The sequence below is a fragment of the Vitis vinifera genome, chromosome 9, assembly GCF_030704535.1.
Source record: "Vitis vinifera cultivar Pinot Noir 40024 chromosome 9, ASM3070453v1".
Classification (NCBI taxonomy): domain Eukaryota; kingdom Viridiplantae; phylum Streptophyta; class Magnoliopsida; order Vitales; family Vitaceae; genus Vitis; species Vitis vinifera.
The window spans coordinates 14,099,012-14,119,185 of NC_081813.1; the positions used below are offsets into that span (position 1 = coordinate 14,099,012).

General features: G+C 38.4%; 2 protein-coding genes across 2 annotated transcripts; both read left to right on the forward strand.

The window, feature by feature from the left end:
• Nucleotides 1–3,038: 3,038 nt before the first annotated feature.
• Nucleotides 3,039–16,163, forward strand: LOC100263614 (uncharacterized). Its single transcript, XM_002274346.5, has 6 exons — nucleotides 3,039–3,473; nucleotides 7,369–7,422; nucleotides 7,829–7,909; nucleotides 12,339–12,408; nucleotides 12,507–12,595; nucleotides 15,705–16,163. Exons 1-6 carry the CDS (start codon nucleotides 3,309–3,311, stop codon nucleotides 15,837–15,839), a joined length of 594 nt encoding a protein of 197 aa, XP_002274382.1. The 5' UTR covers nucleotides 3,039–3,308; the 3' UTR covers nucleotides 15,840–16,163.
• Nucleotides 16,164–17,719: 1,556 nt separating this feature from the next.
• On the forward strand, nucleotides 17,720–19,218 carry LOC100249916 (receptor like protein 29). The gene has a single exon (XM_002274112.4). The coding sequence runs from the start codon at nucleotides 17,746–17,748 to the stop codon at nucleotides 19,120–19,122; it is 1,377 nt and encodes a 458-aa protein (XP_002274148.2). The 5' UTR covers nucleotides 17,720–17,745; the 3' UTR covers nucleotides 19,123–19,218.
• The last annotated feature ends 956 nt before the right edge of the window (nucleotides 19,219–20,174 follow it).

Below are 20,174 nucleotides of genomic sequence, written 5' to 3' on the forward strand. Positions count from 1 at the left end.
AATTAATCAATTAGAACCCATTTTGGGCTAAATTGAGTGACTCAATCTCTTAGTGGAGTCAAATCACTTAAACTCATTAGGGAACCCTATAAATACCCCCTTTAGGGATTAAGGTTTCCATAACTTTTCAATAGACTTGTCATCTTCCACCTCTAATGTGGAAAAGAGCCAAAGTCTTTACCATATTTTCCTTTCCATTGAAAGTATGCCAAAATCAAGGAAGAGTCACCGGACAGAAGATTGTGAGTCTACGAGACTTCCTACGACAATGATCTTCATCTTCATCGTGTGGAATAGATTTGGGAATATCCAAATCTCAGGTATGATTTTTTCTTGCACATTCTAAATTCGTTTTGTATAAAATTGTGTTTGTTTCCGTTGTGCATAGGATTTAGAAAGCCTAGGAAAGTTTTCACATGCACATAACCTAATCTGGGTATAAGGAACAGAGAGATCCGAGATTCCCTACAGCAATAAATCCATATTTGTTACATTATGTCATGTTTTTAAGTGCTCTATTCTAACACCAAATGATAAAGGGATATACCAAAGACTTGTAAGGAGATTGATGTCTTTGCACACACAAGGTCGAAGCTTTCTTATGCATCAAGTGTTGTAGTTATGCACATTTTGAGAGCAACATATGAATATGGTTATGCACCTTTTGAGGTCTTTGAAGTTTGGTCTTAGAAAGGGAATCTTATTCGCTAAAAATGCGGATTGTTAAAGTGTGGATGCATATGTTGATGTTGATTGGACTAGAGCAATAGATGACATGCAATCTACTTCAAGTTACTTCACCTTTGTAAGTGGTAATCTCGTCACATGAAGATGCAAAAAATAGAATGTTGTTGCATTATCAAGTGTAGAAGCTAAATTTAGGAATACATCACTTGGGCTTTGTGAAGCATTATGGTTAAGACTTCTCTTGCAAAATTTAGGCTATTCATTTAAACAACTAATTTGACTATATTATGACAATAAGCAACATGTGACATTGTTGATAATCTTGTTTAACATGATCGTACAAAGCATGTCAAGGTAGATGAATTCTTCATTAAGGAAAAGTTGGATGTAAAAAGAGTAGAGTTGCCTAAGATTTGATTAGAGGATTAGTTGGCCAATATCCTCACCAAAGCAATCTCAAATTGAGTGTTCTCAAAGTTCTTACGCAAATTGGCATGTGTAACATCTATGCACCAACTCAAGAGCGAGTGTTAAAATTGTCAACGATTCTTATAATCTCCTTTGTAATTCTTTCTTAATTTAAAGACAATATAGATGTACAATAGGTGTGAATAGATTAATTAGGCTTGATTATAATGATTGATTTTAGGTTTCTTGATTGTAATTCCTCTTCATATAATATTATACATATTCGTCAAAAAATATAAATGAAAAATATTCTTCCTTATCTATTTCGATACTCTATCCTACTTTTCGTTTTAAGTTGGGAAGGAGTTGCAAGATATTTTCTTTCAGCAAGAGTAGGGTAGCATTCCTTACCCTTAATCAACTCCATTGGCATCCATACTCTTCCTTGTTCCTTCTTCCCTAGCAGAAGGAACAACAAAAATGGCATTCAAAACTGTCTCTATTCATCCAAACAATTTTCATTTTCAATTAAAGAAAAAAAAATAAGGATGTGTAAGAAAATTGAGTATGAGATGGTAGTTGTCACACCCTCGAAAATCACCCTAAAATTTTCACCTGGTGCGCGGTGCTAAGGACCCTTCCTCAGCCAACCTTCCTTCCCAGCCTTCTCAAAACGCACACAAACAATAGCAAACCAAAGGAAATAGGGACACAACGAGGTTACAGGAAATCCTTCCCAACTTGTATTAATCTCAACTACAAGATACAAAATTGTTTCCCTGAGTCAGAGAGCAATACTTACATCCCAAGCATTCAAAGACTACTTTCCCTCTTCTCTCTTCCTCCGAGTCAGAGAGTAATGCTTACATCCCAAGCATTCAGAGACTACATCCCTTTTCTCCCTCTCTCCCTCTCAAGGCTGCAGGAGCCCTTTTAAAAGACTCACCCTGCAGTTTTTCCCTTGGTGGTTATGCAACCGCCCATAACTGCCCTGAATCGCTTGCACAACCACCCACTACCCAGATGGTGGTTTGCTGAGAAACCACCCACTTGTGGGATCCTCCCTAAAACCTACCACGTGGCTTCCTCTTTCTTGGACACGCAGACGTCCCCCTTTCGACGCGTGACATCACTCATTCCACCCGGACGGGAATCATAGCTCATTCCACCCGGGGTAGGAATTCTGTCTGGCCGACGTTCCACCTTCTCCTGATATTTCACATCCGGAATTCTGTCCGGCCGACGTTCCACCTTATCCGGATATCTCACATCCGGAATCTTGTCCGCCGACGTTCCATCCACCCGGATATATCACATTCGGAATCCTGTCTGCCGACGTTCCATCCACCCGGATATCTCACATCCGATGCCTATCGTCGGATGGAAGAGGAGGACGATTCAACTTCCCCAGGCAGACATGTCTGGATCCTTCGGTAACGCTTATCCGGAGAACATCCGTGGTCAACGATTCAGATTCCCCGGATAGCTTGGCTTGCTCGCGGTGCGCGCGCGGTGCACGCTTGACTTGTCCGCGATCCCCACACTTAGCTCCTAGGGTTTGAATCGCCAAACCTTCAGGCTTTCCTTGCTTTCCGTCTAGGCTCTCATGGGTGCAAGGCTTACCTATGAGGCTTATTTCTCCGGATCTAAATCAAGTTGCTAAGAGGCTGACAGTAGCCAAATATACTTCATGAGCAACCCATAGGCCGGCATACTTGGCAGTACAAAGTATCAAACACCTTATCTTTGACCAATTGAATTGATTTATTTTTATCCTAATCCTAAAAAAAAAAGAAATCAATAAAATGAGATTCATGAACCGAATAAATGGCTTTTTATTTTTATTTTTTTATTGATCACGTGTTGAGGAAAAAGAAGGGTGTGGGGATGGGGAAAGTGTGGGTAATGGGCCCCACTGGTCTCCCTTCCAAGAAACCAAAGGCAAAGGGAAAAGGAGGGAGGACCGAGGCGAGGGGGAGGCGGAAGCGCATTCAATAATAATAATAATGTAAATTTAGAGAAGTTATATATGGTTATTAGAAAAATTAGGTCAAAGCGACCGGAAACTTCCGGAAGAACACGGTGAATAAAAAGGAACCATCTCTCTAGTTTCTTCTCCACATTGTGGTCACAAATTCCTCCTCCTCTTGGTTGGACTTGGGGGGTTTCTGACGACTGCCTTGCCTTTTGCCTTGAGATCTGCTGGAGGAATCATGGAGGGAGCGGTTTCAGAGAAACAGGCGTCCTCTTCCTACACCTATTGGGTTAGAGAAGCGAGGGAAGATGCAGCTCCTCTCCCAGTTCCTCGGAAGCTCACCCAGGATGATCTTCTTTCCCAACAATCTCACACGTCTGCCCTCGGTTCCGTCTGGAATAAAGTAAGACTCTTGGGATTCCGATCCCTTTATCCTCAATTTCCACCAACTCTTTCTCGCATCTCGTCTTGATTTATTCATGCGTTCTTGCTTGCTAACGCCGTGCCTCTGCCTTCAATGCATGTTCATCTTGTCCTTCATTCTGTAATTCACTTGATGATTTAATGGAATTCCGTCCCTGTTTTGTTCCCAAATCTGCGACTCATATTAGGTTATGGTTTCTCTTGGATTTATAGCAGACATGGACATCCCTGGCATTCCCTCCTGTACCTTAAGAAAATCACCCCAGTGCATGGCTGATAGTTTCAATCTTTAATGACACAACTAGGCATCTTTTGGAAAGAGAAATGATGAATGAGCTGATAAAATACATCTTTAGCTTCACCGTATAAGCATCCGCTTGTCGGTTTCAAATTCTTGCACCTTACAATTGTTGGCACTTTATTCCTCCGCATTCTTTTGAGTGGCTTCTATTTAGTTCTATGTTATTATTTACTCCTTGGTTGGAACATTAACAACTTATTTGTCTAACATAAATATGTACATACATACATGCATGCTTCTTAATGTCTTTCAATCCACTTGTCCTTTTCTTTTTTTTTTTGTTGTGTTTGATGTAGCAATGCCATGAGTTTATTTTGATTAAGTGGTGTTTATACCTGCATATGCCAATGAGAGGAGGTTGACCACGTCGATGGTGAGATGGTGAAGTGGTGAGGTGTTCTGAATTGAAGGGAGAGTGGAGTGGCTTGAGAGTTGAGAGGGGTTGGAGAAAGAATGACAATACATTCTTGAGAGCAAATCCCTTCAAGAGCAAAATTTTCATCTCTTTACAATGGTGATCCTTCAGGCCTAATCTTAGGGAATTTTAGATAAAAACTAATTTTATGTCATCGCATGTGCCTATAAAATGTTTCCATATGTATATGAATCAACAAGATGATGTCATGTGAATATGGACAAACAATATGCCAGCACTTATCTGTTCAAGTGAGTGATTGTAGAACCATGTGGTAGTAGCAGCAACACGTGTTCTGCAAAGTTATCCCCCCTTCCTGTCAATTTGACCAAAATGGGCTTAGTAGTATTTGGGCCAATTTCACCTTGATAGACTTCTAGTTCTAGCCATCAAACCAAGAATCTCAAACCATTCCATATACTTAATGGTAGGGCAAGCCAAGACCACCACCAAGGGGCATTGGGCTCCATTAGCCTTGCTTTTGACTTAGGTAGGCAAAAAGCATATGAGTGAAGTATTAACTTAGGCAACTACCCTCATGAATGAGGGTGATGGCAATTATTTGAAATGCTCCTTTAATTATCTGAGAAGGGTTAATGAAACTAATAAATGAAGATGGGGATGCGACCTCTCATCACCCACCTAAGCATGTTAGGGATAACTCATTCTTTCATCCATGGTACCAAGTGGATGCTTCCACCTTGAGGTGAGAAAGAGACATGGATTGACATCTACCCAAGGGTAGGTATGGCAAAATAAGGTAATTAAGATCAAAGTTTTAAGAAATCCATGTGAAAGCAAAGCAATAGATCACCCTCAAAGACTTCGTGTAGAGAGAACCCTTTAGTATCACGACCTTAAGAGAAATATATACATATTTACCCTTGTGCATCATTATAGATATATGCATATTCTTATATATCCAATTGGTAATACAAAGCTCAGATATTGGGTTCATATTTAGTCTTCAAATGCTTTGACCAACTTATCATTTGTCTTTACATCAACCTTGGTGTCTTGGTGGATGTCTAATACCCATGTCATATATGACACTTCAAGTTAACTGTGTCATATTATTGTTAAACCATGCACTACTCTTAAGTTGGTCAGGCTCCTTTGTAGGGAAGAAAAGTAAAAAGGTGTGGAACGTTGTTCCTCTTTGTATTTTTTAGAAAATTTGGAGGGAATGGAATCAAAGAGCCTTTGAAGATAAGGAACAAAATGACCAATTGTTAAAACTCTCGTTCCTTTGTAATCTCTCGTCTTGGGTTAGTATATACTTAAGGCAAGACTCAATGCCCTTGTTTGATTTTGTAGAGTGGGTGGGGTCTTGTTGAGTGCCAAGATGTTTTTTGGTGCTCTTTTTTGAGGGCTTGCTTTAGGTGTTCCTTGTATACATTTTGTGTTCATTGGTATGCTTTGTTCTTTTACTAAAGTAGTTTTTGTACGAGTTATGAGCTACAAAGCCAATCTTATGACCATATTGCTTTAAGCCAAAGGCACCTCTAAATGGGGCCCCATAGAGGGGTAGCTTATAATGTTATAACTATTTGTACCTAAGAAAGGATAACAATATCTAAGGTCACTATGTCTCAAGGGCAGTTTGACCTGGTATTTAGGCCCTTCACTTTTTGTCCATACTTCCTATTACTAGGGATTGCCTCCCTTTATAGCACTCTCTATCATACAATATTTTCTTATCAAGGCCAAAATACACCCCAATACCATCCTTTCAAGTCCTGCTGGCTGATCTGCTCAAGGCCCCTCTAACTTTGTGAATTGCAACATCATCAAACACCTCTTTACTCTGCTTTTTAAAGTCTCTCTTAAGAGCCATCAACTTCTGAGCAAGAATGAAGCCAAGTTCCCTGGCCCCCCCTCCCCTTTTTCCCCTCTCAATCTTTACTAGACAATAACTATCAATACACTATAAAATTACTCCAAATTCTAATGCTTCCTAAATATGCAGGGTAAGTTGGATATTTGGAGATGTAAAGCTTTTAGCTTATTTCACTTTCCCCCTTGGTTTAGAGGTTATTTTGGATCTTGGTACATCCTCCTTTGTTTTGATAGGTAAATTTTTTTCCCCATCCGGAGTTATGAGCTTAGAATCAACTTCCCATAAACACCACCCCACCACCCCCCCCCCCCCCCCCCCCCCCCCCCCCCCCCCCCAAAAAAAAAAAAAAAACCCTTTGCCAGTTAAGCTAGGCCTTAAGAGATTCAATCTCCTCTGCCCTTACACCTTATGAATAGATTTTACTTCTTGTGAATAGATTTTACTTGTCATTGTTCTCTTTTCTCTCTCTCTCTCTCCCTCCCTCCCTCTTTACTCTGTTTTGGGTGTTTATGCCTTTTTATGTGTCTGTGCGTTGATACATGTATTTGTGAGGTTTTTAACTTGTGAGAGCTCAGAAGCTATGATATTACAATAACATTCCAGTTTCTCATTAATTATGAGCACAGCTTGAAACATCAGTTTTAGATGCTCCTTTGAGCTGATTTTAAAATGGCTGGCTGAATAGACACCCAGCTTCACTCAAATATATATTTTATTTTATTTTATTTTCTCTCTTTTTATAATCGAGGAACCTTCCATGACAGATTCTTTAGGACTCTCCACGGGGACCCAAACTAACCAGCTGTAGGATTTGACCATGCACCTCTACCACACATCCCAACATTTTTGCCTACCCAACTAGGCCACCTTGGTGGGCTAGCTTCACTCGAATGGATTGTTTCCACTTTCCATTTAAGCTGATTGATGTGAGATGCAAATGAGTCTATCATAATAATTTTCTGTTCACAGCAGAACCTCTTCCTTTAGTAATACACTGATGTTGTCCCAATATATTGAGTTTTGGATATGTTTGAGGGAAAACAATATAATACCTATAGTTTCAAAGCAGACCAGAACCATTGGCCTTCATATTTTGTTCTGGGTTCCATGTTCTACGCTTCTACTAGTCCAATGATAATACAGTCATCACATCTAGAGTCTTGCACACTCATAGCTGCTTATTGTTATGTGTTTGGGAAAGAAACAATGGGGATCATCACCCTAAAGGCCTGGTTACATTTCTATGTTTTTTTTTATCAGATTTGGTAAATTTTCTATTGGTTGCTTATTTCTGACTGTATGATATTTATTTTAAATAGGCTGGGACATGGGAGGAGAAGAACCTTAATAAATGGGCAAGCAACAGAATCAAGGTCTGTTTCTGTACAAACTTCTGAATATTTGGCTTATCTTGTAGAATATGCTGGATATTTTGGACATCTCATTATCTATATAGTATTCTCCTGGGCCCACTTATTAAGTGGTTCAATTGGATTCAATACCATGTGAATTATAATTAAAATGTTTGTTTTGTACCATGTTAGTTGTCACTGGAGCATTGCTAATGCTCCTTTACGCCCTAAAATATTTTCCCTTGTGGGTGGGAGTCATGTTGCTGGACTGCTAGTGGCCTAGTAAATATCCCTGCACACATGCTTGCAGCACACACACGCAGATGTTTGTGCATTTGTGCATATATACATGAAAGTGCACACACATACACACAAATGTTCTTTTGTTCTTTCAAAATTTCCTTCTGAATTTGGTCTTGAATTGTAGGAGTTGCTGATTTCAGTCGGCTCCTTGGTGCTCTCTGGTGGTAAAGCAGAAATTACTGAAGTATCAAAATGTTCAGGCGATGTGAGTTCTTATAACAATCATGTGACATTTCTTATAACAATCATTTGACATATAAGGCCTCATGCATGTATAGATTTTTTGAGTTTCCTGGACTCTTGTTGCATAGTGCATATGAATAGGCACATGTTTTGCGTCAGAGTAACCATTTACCAGTATGGCATTTCTGTGGTTATTTTGTATCTTTGACATCACCCACTGGAGTACTTTTTTCAACCCTTAAGTTCACAAAAGATTTTAGGAAAATAAAGAAGATAAAAGTGGTGCATGCATATTTAATCCTTCTGAGAAAACCTGGAAATTATTCTTCCATGCTGTTAACATATCATTTTAAGGTTTGTTTGATCGTGAGTTGAAGAAATTAGAGTGGTCCATCAATTACAAAGGGGCGAGGAAGGAGAAATCTCTGGTTAGAGATGGTGGGGACAGAATCTCGAACCTTAGATGAAGATAAAGATCATATCTTGGAATATAAGAAGGGCCAATGATAGGGATAAAAGGAAAGTTATTAAGGCTTTGATCAGGTCGCAAAGAGCGGATTTGGTGTGTCTACAGGAGACCAAAATTCAAGATATATCCAGAGGGATTGTTCACAGTCTTGGAGTGGGAAGATTCTTAGGTTGGGGTGCTATGAGTGCAAGGGGGGCAGCCGGTGGGGTAGTAGTGTTTTGGGATAACAAGGTTTTGGAGTTAATGGGCATGGAGGTGGGCCTTTTCTCAGTTTCCTATCGCTTTAAAAATTGTGAAGATGGCTTCTTGTGGACCTTCACGGGTATATATGGACCCACTATGAAACGGCATAGAGAGTTGCTTTGGGAAGAGCTAGGAGCCATTCGAGGGTTGTGGTCTGACCCTTGGTGTATTGGCGGGGATTTTAACGTGGTCAGATTTCCTAGCGAGCGCAGTAGAGAAGGAAGACTGACTGGTTCTATGAGAAGATTTTCGGAGGTAATTGAGGAGTTGGCTTTAAAATATTTGCCTCTCCATGGGGGGTTATTCACGTGGAGTGGAGGGCTGAATGGTCTTTCAAGGTCCAGACTGGACCGTTTTCTGATTTCGGAGGATTGGGAGAATCATTTCAGTGGGGCGTCTCAGTGTTCTCTCCCAAGACCGGTATCCGATCACTTCCCAATCCTATTAGATGGGGGTGGGACGAGGAGAGGTCCAATTCCATTTCGGTTCGAGAATATGTGGTTGAAGGAGGAGGGGTTTAAGGAGTTGTTGAAGGGCTGGTGGCAAGGATTTAATTATAGTGGGTCCTATGGTTTCATCTTGACAGAAAAATTGAAGGCCCTGAAAATTAAGCTGAAGGAATGGAACTCGGAAGTCTTTGGCAAAGTGGGGGTGAACAAAGGGCTGGCTCTGGATAAAGTATCCTACTGGGATAATCAAGAGCAACTTAGAGCTTTAAATGAGCAGGAGCTAGAGGCGAGAAAGGAGGCTAGGGAGGAATTTAAGAAATGGGTTCTAATGGAGGAGACTTCATGGAGACAAAAATCGAGAGAAATTTGGCTGAAGGAAGGCGATAAGAACACGGGATTCTTCCACAAGATGGCAAATTCGAACAGAAGGAGGAACTGTTTGAAAAAAATCAAAATCAATGGAACCTGGCTTTCAGAAGAGCATGACATTCAAAGGGGAGTGGTGAGGGCCTTTAAGGACCTTTTATCAGATCCTGGAGGATGGCGTCCTTGCTGCAACAATATTGAGTTTGACAGCATTGGGGATGAAGAGGCAGCCAGGCTGGAGGTGAGTTTTTCTGGGGATGAGGTGTTCTTGGCCCTTTCAGATCTGAATGGGGACAAGGCCCCTGGTCCGGACGGGTTTTCCCTTGCATTTTGGCAATTCTGTTGGGATTTTGTCAAAGATGAGGTCTTGGGTTTCTTCAAGGAGTTTTATGAGAGGGGAAAATTCGTTAGAAGCCTGAACACCACCTTCTTAGTTTTAATTCCAAAGAAGTGTGGGGCCGAAGACTTGAGTGATTTCAGACCCATCAGTTTGGTGGGGGGTCTCTATAAGCTGCTTGCTAAGGTCTTATCCAATAGATTGAAAAAGGTGGTGGGAAAAGTGGTGTCCTCTTCCCAAAATGCCTTTGTTGAAGGTAGGCAAATTCTTGATGCTGCATTAGTTGCTAATGAGGTCATAGACTCCGTGCTGAAAAGAAAGGAAAGTGGGGTCTTGTGTAAATTGGACTTAGAGAAGGCCTATGATCGGATTAATTGGGATTTTCTGCTATCAGTGATGCAAAGAATGGGTTTTGGGGAGAAATGGATTGGGTGGATTAGATGGTGCATATCCACTGCCTCGTTTTCGGTTTTGGTCAATGGTTCTCCTACCGGTTTTTTCCGGAGCTCCAAGGGGTTAAGGCAAGGAGATCCACTCTCTCCTTACCTTTTCGTCTTAGGAATGGAGGCCTTAAGTAGTCTCATCAACAGAGCAGTGAGAGGGGGCTTTCTTTCAGGCTGCAGGATAGGGGGGAGGGAAGGTGTCGGGATCCAAGTTACGCACCTGCTGTTTGCCGATGATACTTTGGTCTTCTGTGATGACTCTCAAGAGCAATTGGCTTTTCTAAGTTGGTTATTAATGTGGTTTGAAGCCACTTCCGGACTGCGCATTAATTTGAACAAAAATGAGATTTTGCCGGTGGGTTGTGTGGTGAATGCTGAGTTACTGGCAGCTGAGCTGGGCTGCAAGGTGGGATCTCTCCCTTCCACCTATTTGGGGCTCCCTTTGGGAGCTTCGCATAAGTCTGTGAAGGTTTGGGACGGAGTGGAAGAGCGGATGAGGAAGAAACTTGCCTTGTGGAAGAGGCAATTCATTTCTAAGGGAGGAAGACTCACTCTCATCCGGAGTACTTTGGCGAGTATGCCAACTTACCTTATGTCATTATTGCGCATGCCAAGAGTGGTTAAATTAAGACTTGAGAAAATACAAAGGGTCTTTCTTTGGGGAGGGGGAGCATTGGAGAAGAGGCCCCATCTTGTTAAGTGGGTTGTTGTTTGTACTCACAAAAAGATGGGTGGATTGGGGATTAGAAATCTCTCCATTCTTAATAGAGCCCTCTTGTGCAAATGGAGTTGGCATTATGCGGTTGAAAGAGACTCATATTGGAAGCTTATTATTAGTACGAAGTATGGGGTTGAAAGAGGAGGGTGGAGCACGTGTGGGGCTAGGGAGGGCCATGGGGTTGGGCTTTGGAAGGAAATCAGCAAGGAAGGTTTGCTACTGCTCAATAATGTATCTTTCTCGGTGGGGGATGGTAAAAGGGTGAGGTTTTGGAAAGACATTTGGTGCGGGAACACCCCCCTTTGTGAGGTTTTTCCCTCTTTGTTTGATTTAGCGGGTTCTAAAGATGCGTGGGTTGGACTATTGGGATCCAATGGGGGAAGTGGGAGGGTGGACTCCACTTTTCCTTAGACCTTTCAACGATTGGGAGGTGGAGGAGGTGGAGAGACTCCTATCGTCCATTCAAGGGAAGAGGTTGGATGCTGATGGGGAGGATAGGATGCTGTGGAGAGGGACGAAAAATGAGATTTTCACTGTAAAATCTCTTTACAAGTCTCTTGATCATAGCTGTGCAGTCTCGTTTCCGGGTAATATTATTTGGAGTCCGTATGTTCCTTCAAAGGTGAGTCTTTTTGCTTGGGAAGCTTCTTGGGAGAAGGTCCTTACTCAAGATCAACTTAAGAGGAGGGGCTGGATTCTAGCCAATAGATGTTGCTTGTATTGCGTTGAAGAGGAAACGATAAATCATATCCTTGTTCATTGTTCTAAGACGAAGATTTTGTGGGATCTTTTGCTTTCTCTTTTTGGGGTCAATTGGGTGTTGCCGTTTTCAGTGAGAGACACTCTATCAAGTTGGCATGTCTCTTTTAAGGACAAGAATCATAGAAAGGTTTGGCGGGCAGCTCCTCTCTGTTTATTTTGGACAATTTGGAAGGAAAGGAATAGGATAGTCTTCGATAACGAGGCTTTGTCGACTCAAAGATTGAAAAACTCATTTGTTTGTAATCTCTTATCCTGGGCTAATTCTTCTATAATTGTAGGCCCTTTATCTTTGTTTAACTTTGTGGATTGGTTGGGTTTTTGTTGAGGGCCGGTGAGTGCTTGTGTTTTTGTTGCTTGTTTTAGGTGTCTCTTGTATACTCCCTGTATGCTCTGGGTTGCCTTTCAAGCTCCCTTTCTCTAATATATTTTTGTGCTTTTGCCTATCAAAAAAAAAAACATATCATTTTAAGGTTTGTTTAGGTTGTGTTGCATCATTGAACTTGGTGGTAGTTTCTTTGAAGGCTCCATGCAGGAGTGGACACCACCTATTAATCATGTCACTATTCTATCATGTCTTGGAACATCTTATGTTCTGTTCTGGTTATTATCCACTTTTGAGGGTTCTGGTATCTTTATCTGGTGAGTTTTTCTGAGTTCTGAACAGGCATACTTGGTAACTGTGCGAAACAAGAAACGTGTTGGCTACACTTATGAGTTAACATTGAAATTCCAAGGCAAGTTGTTTTGGTCTAAAATGGGAAGCCCTTTTATTTTTTACCTTTTCTAGTCCTGTTCATCTGAATTGATTGAAGTGGGATGCTACTGTAATTAGGGGAGTGGATCATCAGAGAGGAGAAAAAAATGATCAAGGGTCATGTGGATATCCCTGAATTCTCGTTTGGTGAGCTGGATGATTTGCAGGTATGTCTTATATTCCCATTTGAATGCCTTTGAGAATGAAAAAGGAAAATGATGAATAAGCAACTGGGTAAAAATTCTGGATTTAACTATCTATACATACACATTTTTAGCTATCAACATATGATGCATTGCATGCCAAACATACCTTTTGGACAACAATTCATATTTACATTTTATATTTTATTTATTTATTTATTTTTGATAAGTATATTTTATCACAAACAAACAATTGATTGATATAAATTTTTGAAGTATGAGTGAAGGATGAGAAATCCTTCCAAAAATATGAAGGATGATTTAAACCCAAAAAAGAAAAAAAAAAAAAAAAAAAAAAAGGAGGGGGAATATACTGAACAAGATCTGCAAGATAGCTATACAAATCAAAGATGAAACAAGAACATGAGCAAAGTATCGAAACAGTGTACAACTCAAGGGGGTAAAAATTCCTTCACAAAAGAAGCCATTTGCTTGGCTTCATTTTTTGCTAATCAATCTGCAATATGATTAGCTAAATTTGGGGACTAAGAAAGTTCTGAACATTGTGCCATGGTGATCTCTAATTACAACCTCAATTGAAGTTTAACTTAGTCATGCCCATTGGAGGCACTGTCCCTACTAAAAGCAACTCATTATCTATACTCTTTGGCCCACAAACATTGTTCCAATCTGAGTTTTAAAATGGTCAAAGAAGTAACTTACAATAGTTTTAGGAATAAAAGCCTAGGTCAAGGAACAGAAGTGTATCAAATCCTAAATAAACTCCATTCATCCTTAAACAATCCTTACATCTGTTTCCCTCCTATTATCCATAACAAAGTGACCCAATGAACATGCCAAATCATCTCTCAGCACCCTAAAATCCCCTAAAAGAAAAATAATAATCATAATCATAATCATCATATTTAGTGATGACTATGGGGCCAGTATTTTTGTGCACTTGCCTCGCCCCATCCTTAATAAGATTGGTTTAGGAGAGCTATAAATGGTTATATATATATATATATATATATATTTTGAAAATTGCCTTGCACCACCCCACCTTCATATAATTTAATTTTTTTTCATTTTTCTATAAATTTACTTCTCATGAAAATAAAATATAAAGATTTGTGAAAATTTATTTATTGAAATATTGTATTTATTTGAATATAACTAAAACTTTTTAAAAAATAACAAAAAGAATTTTAAATGAAGTGGGGCAAGGTAGGTACAGTAAAACTTCGATAAATTAATAAACTTGTTTGAATAATAAAATCTTTTAATCTCAACTTGAGTTAGTGTATTAAATTAGTAATTTAGCTATATGCATAAAATAACACTTTTTTTAGGTATGCTTAAGGGCCCAAGGAAATATAAATTGATGATTGATGATCGATGAAGTACATAAAAAAATAGTAAACAAAAATTCATAATACAGTATTAAGTAACTTTTTACAACTATTTTCTTAATTCAATTTCATGTACAAGTATTGTAATAGAAACATAATATTTTCTCTAAATTAATAAATACTCATTTATCAAAAAATTAATAAATAATTCATTTATTGATAAATTAATAACCTTGTTAAGATAATGTCTTTTGGTCCTAAGAATCTTATTTAACTAAGGTTTACAATATGTGAAATTTCTTTACCCCCCTTGCCTTGCCCTAATAAGAGCTTGAGACAAAACCCAACTCAAATCCGTCCTATTGATGCCCCTAATAATCTTTGTCACGCTCTAGAGGAGACCCTATCTATTTTAAACAAGGCTAATTGGTTTATGCCAAAAACTCAAAGTCATTGGGCAATGTAAAAAAAGATGATCAATCAATTTTCTATTCCTTAGAATTAGTAACATAACATTTGGGTTGAGAACTTTGAAGGGCCTCCTCATCTACAATACATCAGTGGTGTTGACTTTCTTATTAGACACCAACCATGTAAAAATCTTAAACTTAGATGAGGCTTTAGATTCCTAAATGAAATTAGCATGGGAAAGAGGTTTAAGTGTCAAGGATTAAAAAGTGCTAAGAAGAAAGACTCTACAGAAATTAAGTTTGATGAAGTTAATGATAACTCTCACATTCATGGAGATAAACTCACGAGGGTAAGAGATGCCATGAGAAGATTGAGCTCTTTAGATTTTGGATCAGTGAGGTTGTAACAATAATTAAAGTTCCAAGCCAAAGGGGAAGAAGAAAATCTAGAATAGATGAAATTGAGGAGCCTCTAACTCTTAAAACTCTGAAGAAATTCGGAGATTGAGTGCAAAGTGGTTGAACTCTGTACCTAAATCTTCCCAAAAATGAAGCTTTGCACTATCACCAATAGGAAAAAAAAAACTATAACTAGAAAAATCATAAAAATATTGTAAATTGGATTTCCAAGGGCAACAATGGGACCATCTAACTGCATTAATGACATCTCAACCATTAGAATGTGACTCATAAGGCTCAAGCTAACCATATACCATAAAACATGAATGTCCCTTGAGAACCTTCATAGGCACTTTCTTAAGAGGACTTTGTTTCTAAAAGAGATCTTTCCCAAACCCAACCCCACTTCATCCTAGCTCACACACTCAGTCCCAACTTATGAAGGGGTCTCTTCTTCCTTCTCTAACACCCCACCAAAGAAAATCCCTATGTGATATATTAATTCTATATGCTATTTTGGAAGGGATCTTAAACATTAAAAGGACGAAAATGGGTATTTGGAAAAAATAAGGCTACACCAAGGTTATTCCAAGGCCTTAGAAGAAGGCTTTCTTCCCTTCTGTGACATGCCCAAATAACTGACTCATTCTTTGCCTTGTAATGAGAGGACATGATCAGGGGTATTTATCGGTATCCTCTTTTTTGTCTTCCTAAGGTTTGTATTTCAATACAGTTGGTATTTTATTACTCATGAACAATTTAATGTAGCCAGATGTTAACCCTAATATACCTATGAACAACCTGAGTTTGCCCTCAAGTTAATCACACCTGAACCACCTTTAGTCACACCATCATTTTCATTGCAAACAAAATAATGGCTCGTCCACCTCAATTTCCATTTGGCTAGCAATGGAACTAGTTAAAGCTGATAAAAAATTAATTGTGAATCTATATTTATCATGTACCTTGTAGATTGAAGTGAGACTCGGTGAAGAGAAGGACCTTTTGCATCAAGATAAGCTGCAAATTAGCCAGGATTTGAAGCAGTTTTTGCAGCCAGTCCGTGAAAAGTTGCTTCAATTTGAAGAGGAGCTCAAAGACAGGTAGAAGGGGACCTGTCTGGCCTCGTCTCTATTGAAGCTTTGTGACAGTTAAATTAATTGTAGGTTACAATTTATGAGACTATTTAGGATACAAAGTTTTTCTTGCTGCCACTAGTAGGATTTGGCATAAACTTTATTGGTTGCATCCTGCATTTGATAAGGGAATCGACAGGGTCTTACACATTGTTGTAGTTCTATATGATGAAGATATTGGTGGCAGTTTTGTAAACTTTGTTGTATGTGTCAGAAGATGGAATTGAGCAACTGGCTTGCTGTTTCTTTTAATTTAGTATTTTCTGCTGGCTGTACATGCCAACATTGAAACACAGATTAGAGAGCCCCTATCTTTGGCTGCCGGATTATGCAATATCCTAAGTCCTAGCCTAGGGTGGAAATGACAAGTATATTTTCCTGTTTGTTTGGCAACAAGCTGGGATAGTGAAATTTTTAATTAATTTCTGGATTTTCAATTTGAGGAAAAGATTTATATTCTAATTTTTATTTTTAAAATTAATTGAAATTATTAATTGTACTAAATATTTAAACGTTTAAATTAGTTTTTGGAGTTCCAATTGAAAAAAACTTTATTGGAATGGATGATATAGCTCGCCTATTTAGGTTTTGTTGTATTGTAAGAGTGGTAAATTTATTTCTTATAAAAAATTTATGAATTTAATGTTATTATTTTTATTTTTGAATAAAGAATTTATAGAATTTAATTTGCTTTAAAATTAGATGAGCTATGAGATGAAAATTGGGAGTGTATGTGGGTGAGGGTGGGAACTATTTTTTAAAATAGTTTTTTGTTCTCTAAAATAAAAAAATACAAAAAACATATTTGGTAATTAAACTATTTTTTGTTTTTTGTTATTAAGAAAAGAAAATAGTGTGTTTTTAAATAATATTTTTAGTTGTTTTCATCTATTTTATGAGAGTTGTTTTAAAAAGTAAAATGTTAGATATAAAAATTATTTTTAAAACATTAAAAACAAGCTAAAAAGATTTTAGGTTTTGGAACAAATTTTTTGTAGAAATAGTTTTTAAAAATTATTTTTTAGAATTATTTTTTTAAAACAGCTACCAAACGCTTAAATTTAAGTTTTGGTTTTAAAACTTTTTAGATTTATTTTATATTTATGTCTTAAATTTTATTTTTGAGTAAAATTTAATGAAATTTTTTTGAATTTAAAAGGTATATTTAATCTTTATTTTGTGTATTTGATGATGTTTTTTTAAAACAATTATTAAAAATATATTTTAGAATTTTTTTAACTCTTTAAATAAATAAAATTTTATTTGGAAATTCAAATATGAAAAACAATTTTTTTTTCCTTATATATAGAAAAGGTTCATAAAAATATTTTTCATATGTAAAAAAATAATTAAAAATATTTCAAATTTGTTTAACATACAAGAATAATTTATTAAAAAAATCTGAGAATTCTCAAAAAAGTATTCTTTTTGTTTTCTTTTATGATGTGGAGATGTCCGCGCTTGTTTGAAATGGGCGTGTCTCCGAGGACGTCGTCCCATCTATTTCATTGGCCACCTTTAAATGCCAACTTTGACTGTAGCTTTCTTTCCTGGAAGGAACACATCTGCTTGACTCATTCTCCCTCTCTTAAACAAATTCATTTACAGACAGGGCCTTAATTCATTATATTCCAAATGAAGGTGCCAAAATCGTGCTTTAGATGAGGAACATAAGGTGAAAAATTGTACCCTGCCTGTCAAGAAACCTGCAGGTGGGGAATCAATTCCAGAGTCTCAGGATTCTGTCCTTCTCCACTTGAATGCTTCCCCAAAAGGAAAACAGACAAACTTGAAACAAGGTAAAAAGGAAAAGAAAAGAAAAGAAAATACTTCACCATATATTTACATGCACCTTCCTTCCACTCTTCTCACACTTCATGGCCTCTCTTCCATCTCTCGTTGGATTTCTCCTTTTGGGTGCCTTGCTTGTGTCCTCAACAGCTCAGAATATGACCCCGGGCATGGAAGCTGGAGAGTTTTTGGGGTTGTCTGAAGTGATGGGTGCTCTTCTGGACAACCCCAACTGGACCCAAATGCATCCGCATCCATGCACCCACACCCCATGGCCTGGTATTCGGTGTGACGTTATTCATCATGGACATGATAGCCTACCGATTCTCCATGTTACCAAGCTCCATATTGGCCCAGATGTGGCCAACCCACCAGTTTGCAAAACCACTGCGTATTTGTCTGCTTCATTGCTCAAGTTGCCTCACCATAATTCTCTCTCTATCGTAGGCTGTTTCCGTATGTCGAGGGTCTTCCTTCCTGCACCCATCTTTGGTTCCTTCTCTTCCTTAGAACAACTTGTCGTCAAATCCAATCCTGGCTTATACGGAGAAATCCCTCTCACTTTGGCAGACACTACTACCCTAAGAGTTCTCAGCCTGTCACAGAACAGCCTGCATGGACAAGTCCCCAAAGGGCTTGGTAGGTTGAGAAAGCTGGAGCAGTTGGACTTGAGCTACAACAATCTAACCGGTAAGATCCCTCAAGAGATTGGTGGGCTCAAGAGTTTGACAATCCTTGACATGAGCTACAATGGTCTTCAAGGGCGCTTGCCTTATTCTCTAGGGCAGCTTCAGACCCTACAGAAAATAGACTTGAGCCATAACAGGCTTGTTGGAAGAATACCTAGTGTTATTGGGAGGTTGAAGCAATTGGTTTTTTTGGATTTGAGCCACAATAACCTGACGGGGCCAATACCTGACACCCTCTCTGGCTTGAAGCGTTTAGAGTACTTGTTGGTGGAAAACAACCCTCTAAACACCAAACTGCCTTGGTTTATGGGGACACTTGTCAATCTGACTGTTCTGAGTCTCTCCACGTGTGGACTCGTGGGAACAATACCACCATCTTTTTGTTGGTTGGATCAGCTCATTGTTCTTTATCTGGACAGAAACAATCTCCATGGAACGGTTCCTCCAAAATTAGGGGCGCTTCCTAACCTTTGTCAGCTAAATTTGAGTCAAAATCAGCTGAGTGGTGAGTTGTACTTTTCATCTGAATTCGTCCAACGACTCGGCAAAAAATTAGATGCGAGTGGTAACGATGGGTTGTGCACAGGCCACCAGTTCAATGAACAAGTTTCCCAGTATTTAGGCATTCCTCCTTGTGCGGATCAAACTGCCAAATCCAGTAACACTTCTGACCATGAAAATTCAAACCCATACTGGACTGACGCCTCAAATGCAATTATTAAGGAACCAATGCTTCTTTATCTTATATGCTGTAATCTAATTGGGTTTCTTTGAAATTTTAGCCTAAGCTATGATATCTTCGCCATCTTCTCATAACCAAATTAGTTCTGATCCATGGCTTAGAATTTCAACTTGCCCAGTTTGTATAACACAGTGCTTTCTAATGTTGTTCTGTCACTTGATATTTAAGGTAATTAAGACCATTATCTTTGTATTTCAATGCTTGTGCCAAGCATCATCCACCTTCGAAATTTTAACTCAAACAAATTCACAGCACATCAGAAATGATGATATGGCTCCTGTCTTAATTTTATACACAAGTTATATGTTAAGAGTTTGGTGACCCAAATTCTACTTAGTCTGATTCGAAAAGCTCACGGTGTGACCTATATGGTAAAGTTATAAAGGTTTGCGGCTTGATCCCCTAGCCCGGTTTGTTAATTACTCACACACACACACACACACACACACATATATATATATATATATATATATATATATATATATATATATATATATATATATATACATCTCCTCTCATGTGATTACGATGATCATAGCGGCTCGCAACTTCTCTCTCTTGTACCAATCTTTTGATATAGCAGATTTCCTTCTCCTCTACTCGTGGTTTTTACCATTTAGGATTTTTCATGTAAATCTCTGTATTTTTATTTTACATTTTTATCACCTATTCTCGTTTTTGAGGAGATCGTATGGAGACTAAGGACTCGTTCTATTTCATTTATTCCATCACAATTAAATTTTCACCTGAATTTGGTTGGATTTATTCTCAAAAGGAATTTTATTAATGATGCATGCTTAGGAATAAGAAATGGAAAGGAAAAGCTTTCTTTTCATGGAAGTATTGTAGTTTAAAGTGGTAACATATATTTAGTTGTACATTTAGGAAGCACTTGTGGATGTGTTCAATCAATAGCACCCAAGTTACTAAACTAAATTACTTAACTATTTTAATCTCCTTATGAATTATTTATAACCCAAACGATCTCAATCAAAATAGAAATGGTTAATTAGCTTTCTAGCAACCTTTTCCATAATTCCAAAAGGATGAGGTTTGCCCTAGTCCTACTAGGTCTATGAAATAT

Excerpts from the sequence above, each read along its gene's own strand:
- LOC100263614 (XM_002274346.5), top strand. The coding sequence starts at position 3,309 with ATGGAGGGAGCGGTTTCAGAGAAACAGGCGTCCTCTTCCTACACCTAT. Across the intron at positions 7,910-12,338 it reads TATCAAAATGTTCAGGCGAT|GCATACTTGGTAACTGTGCG; the intron begins GTGAGTTCTTAT and ends AGTTCTGAACAG. Across the intron at positions 12,409-12,506 it reads GTTAACATTGAAATTCCAAG|GGGAGTGGATCATCAGAGAG; the intron begins GCAAGTTGTTTT and ends TACTGTAATTAG.
- LOC100249916 (XM_002274112.4), top strand. The coding sequence starts at position 17,746 with ATGGCCTCTCTTCCATCTCTCGTTGGATTTCTCCTTTTGGGTGCCTTG.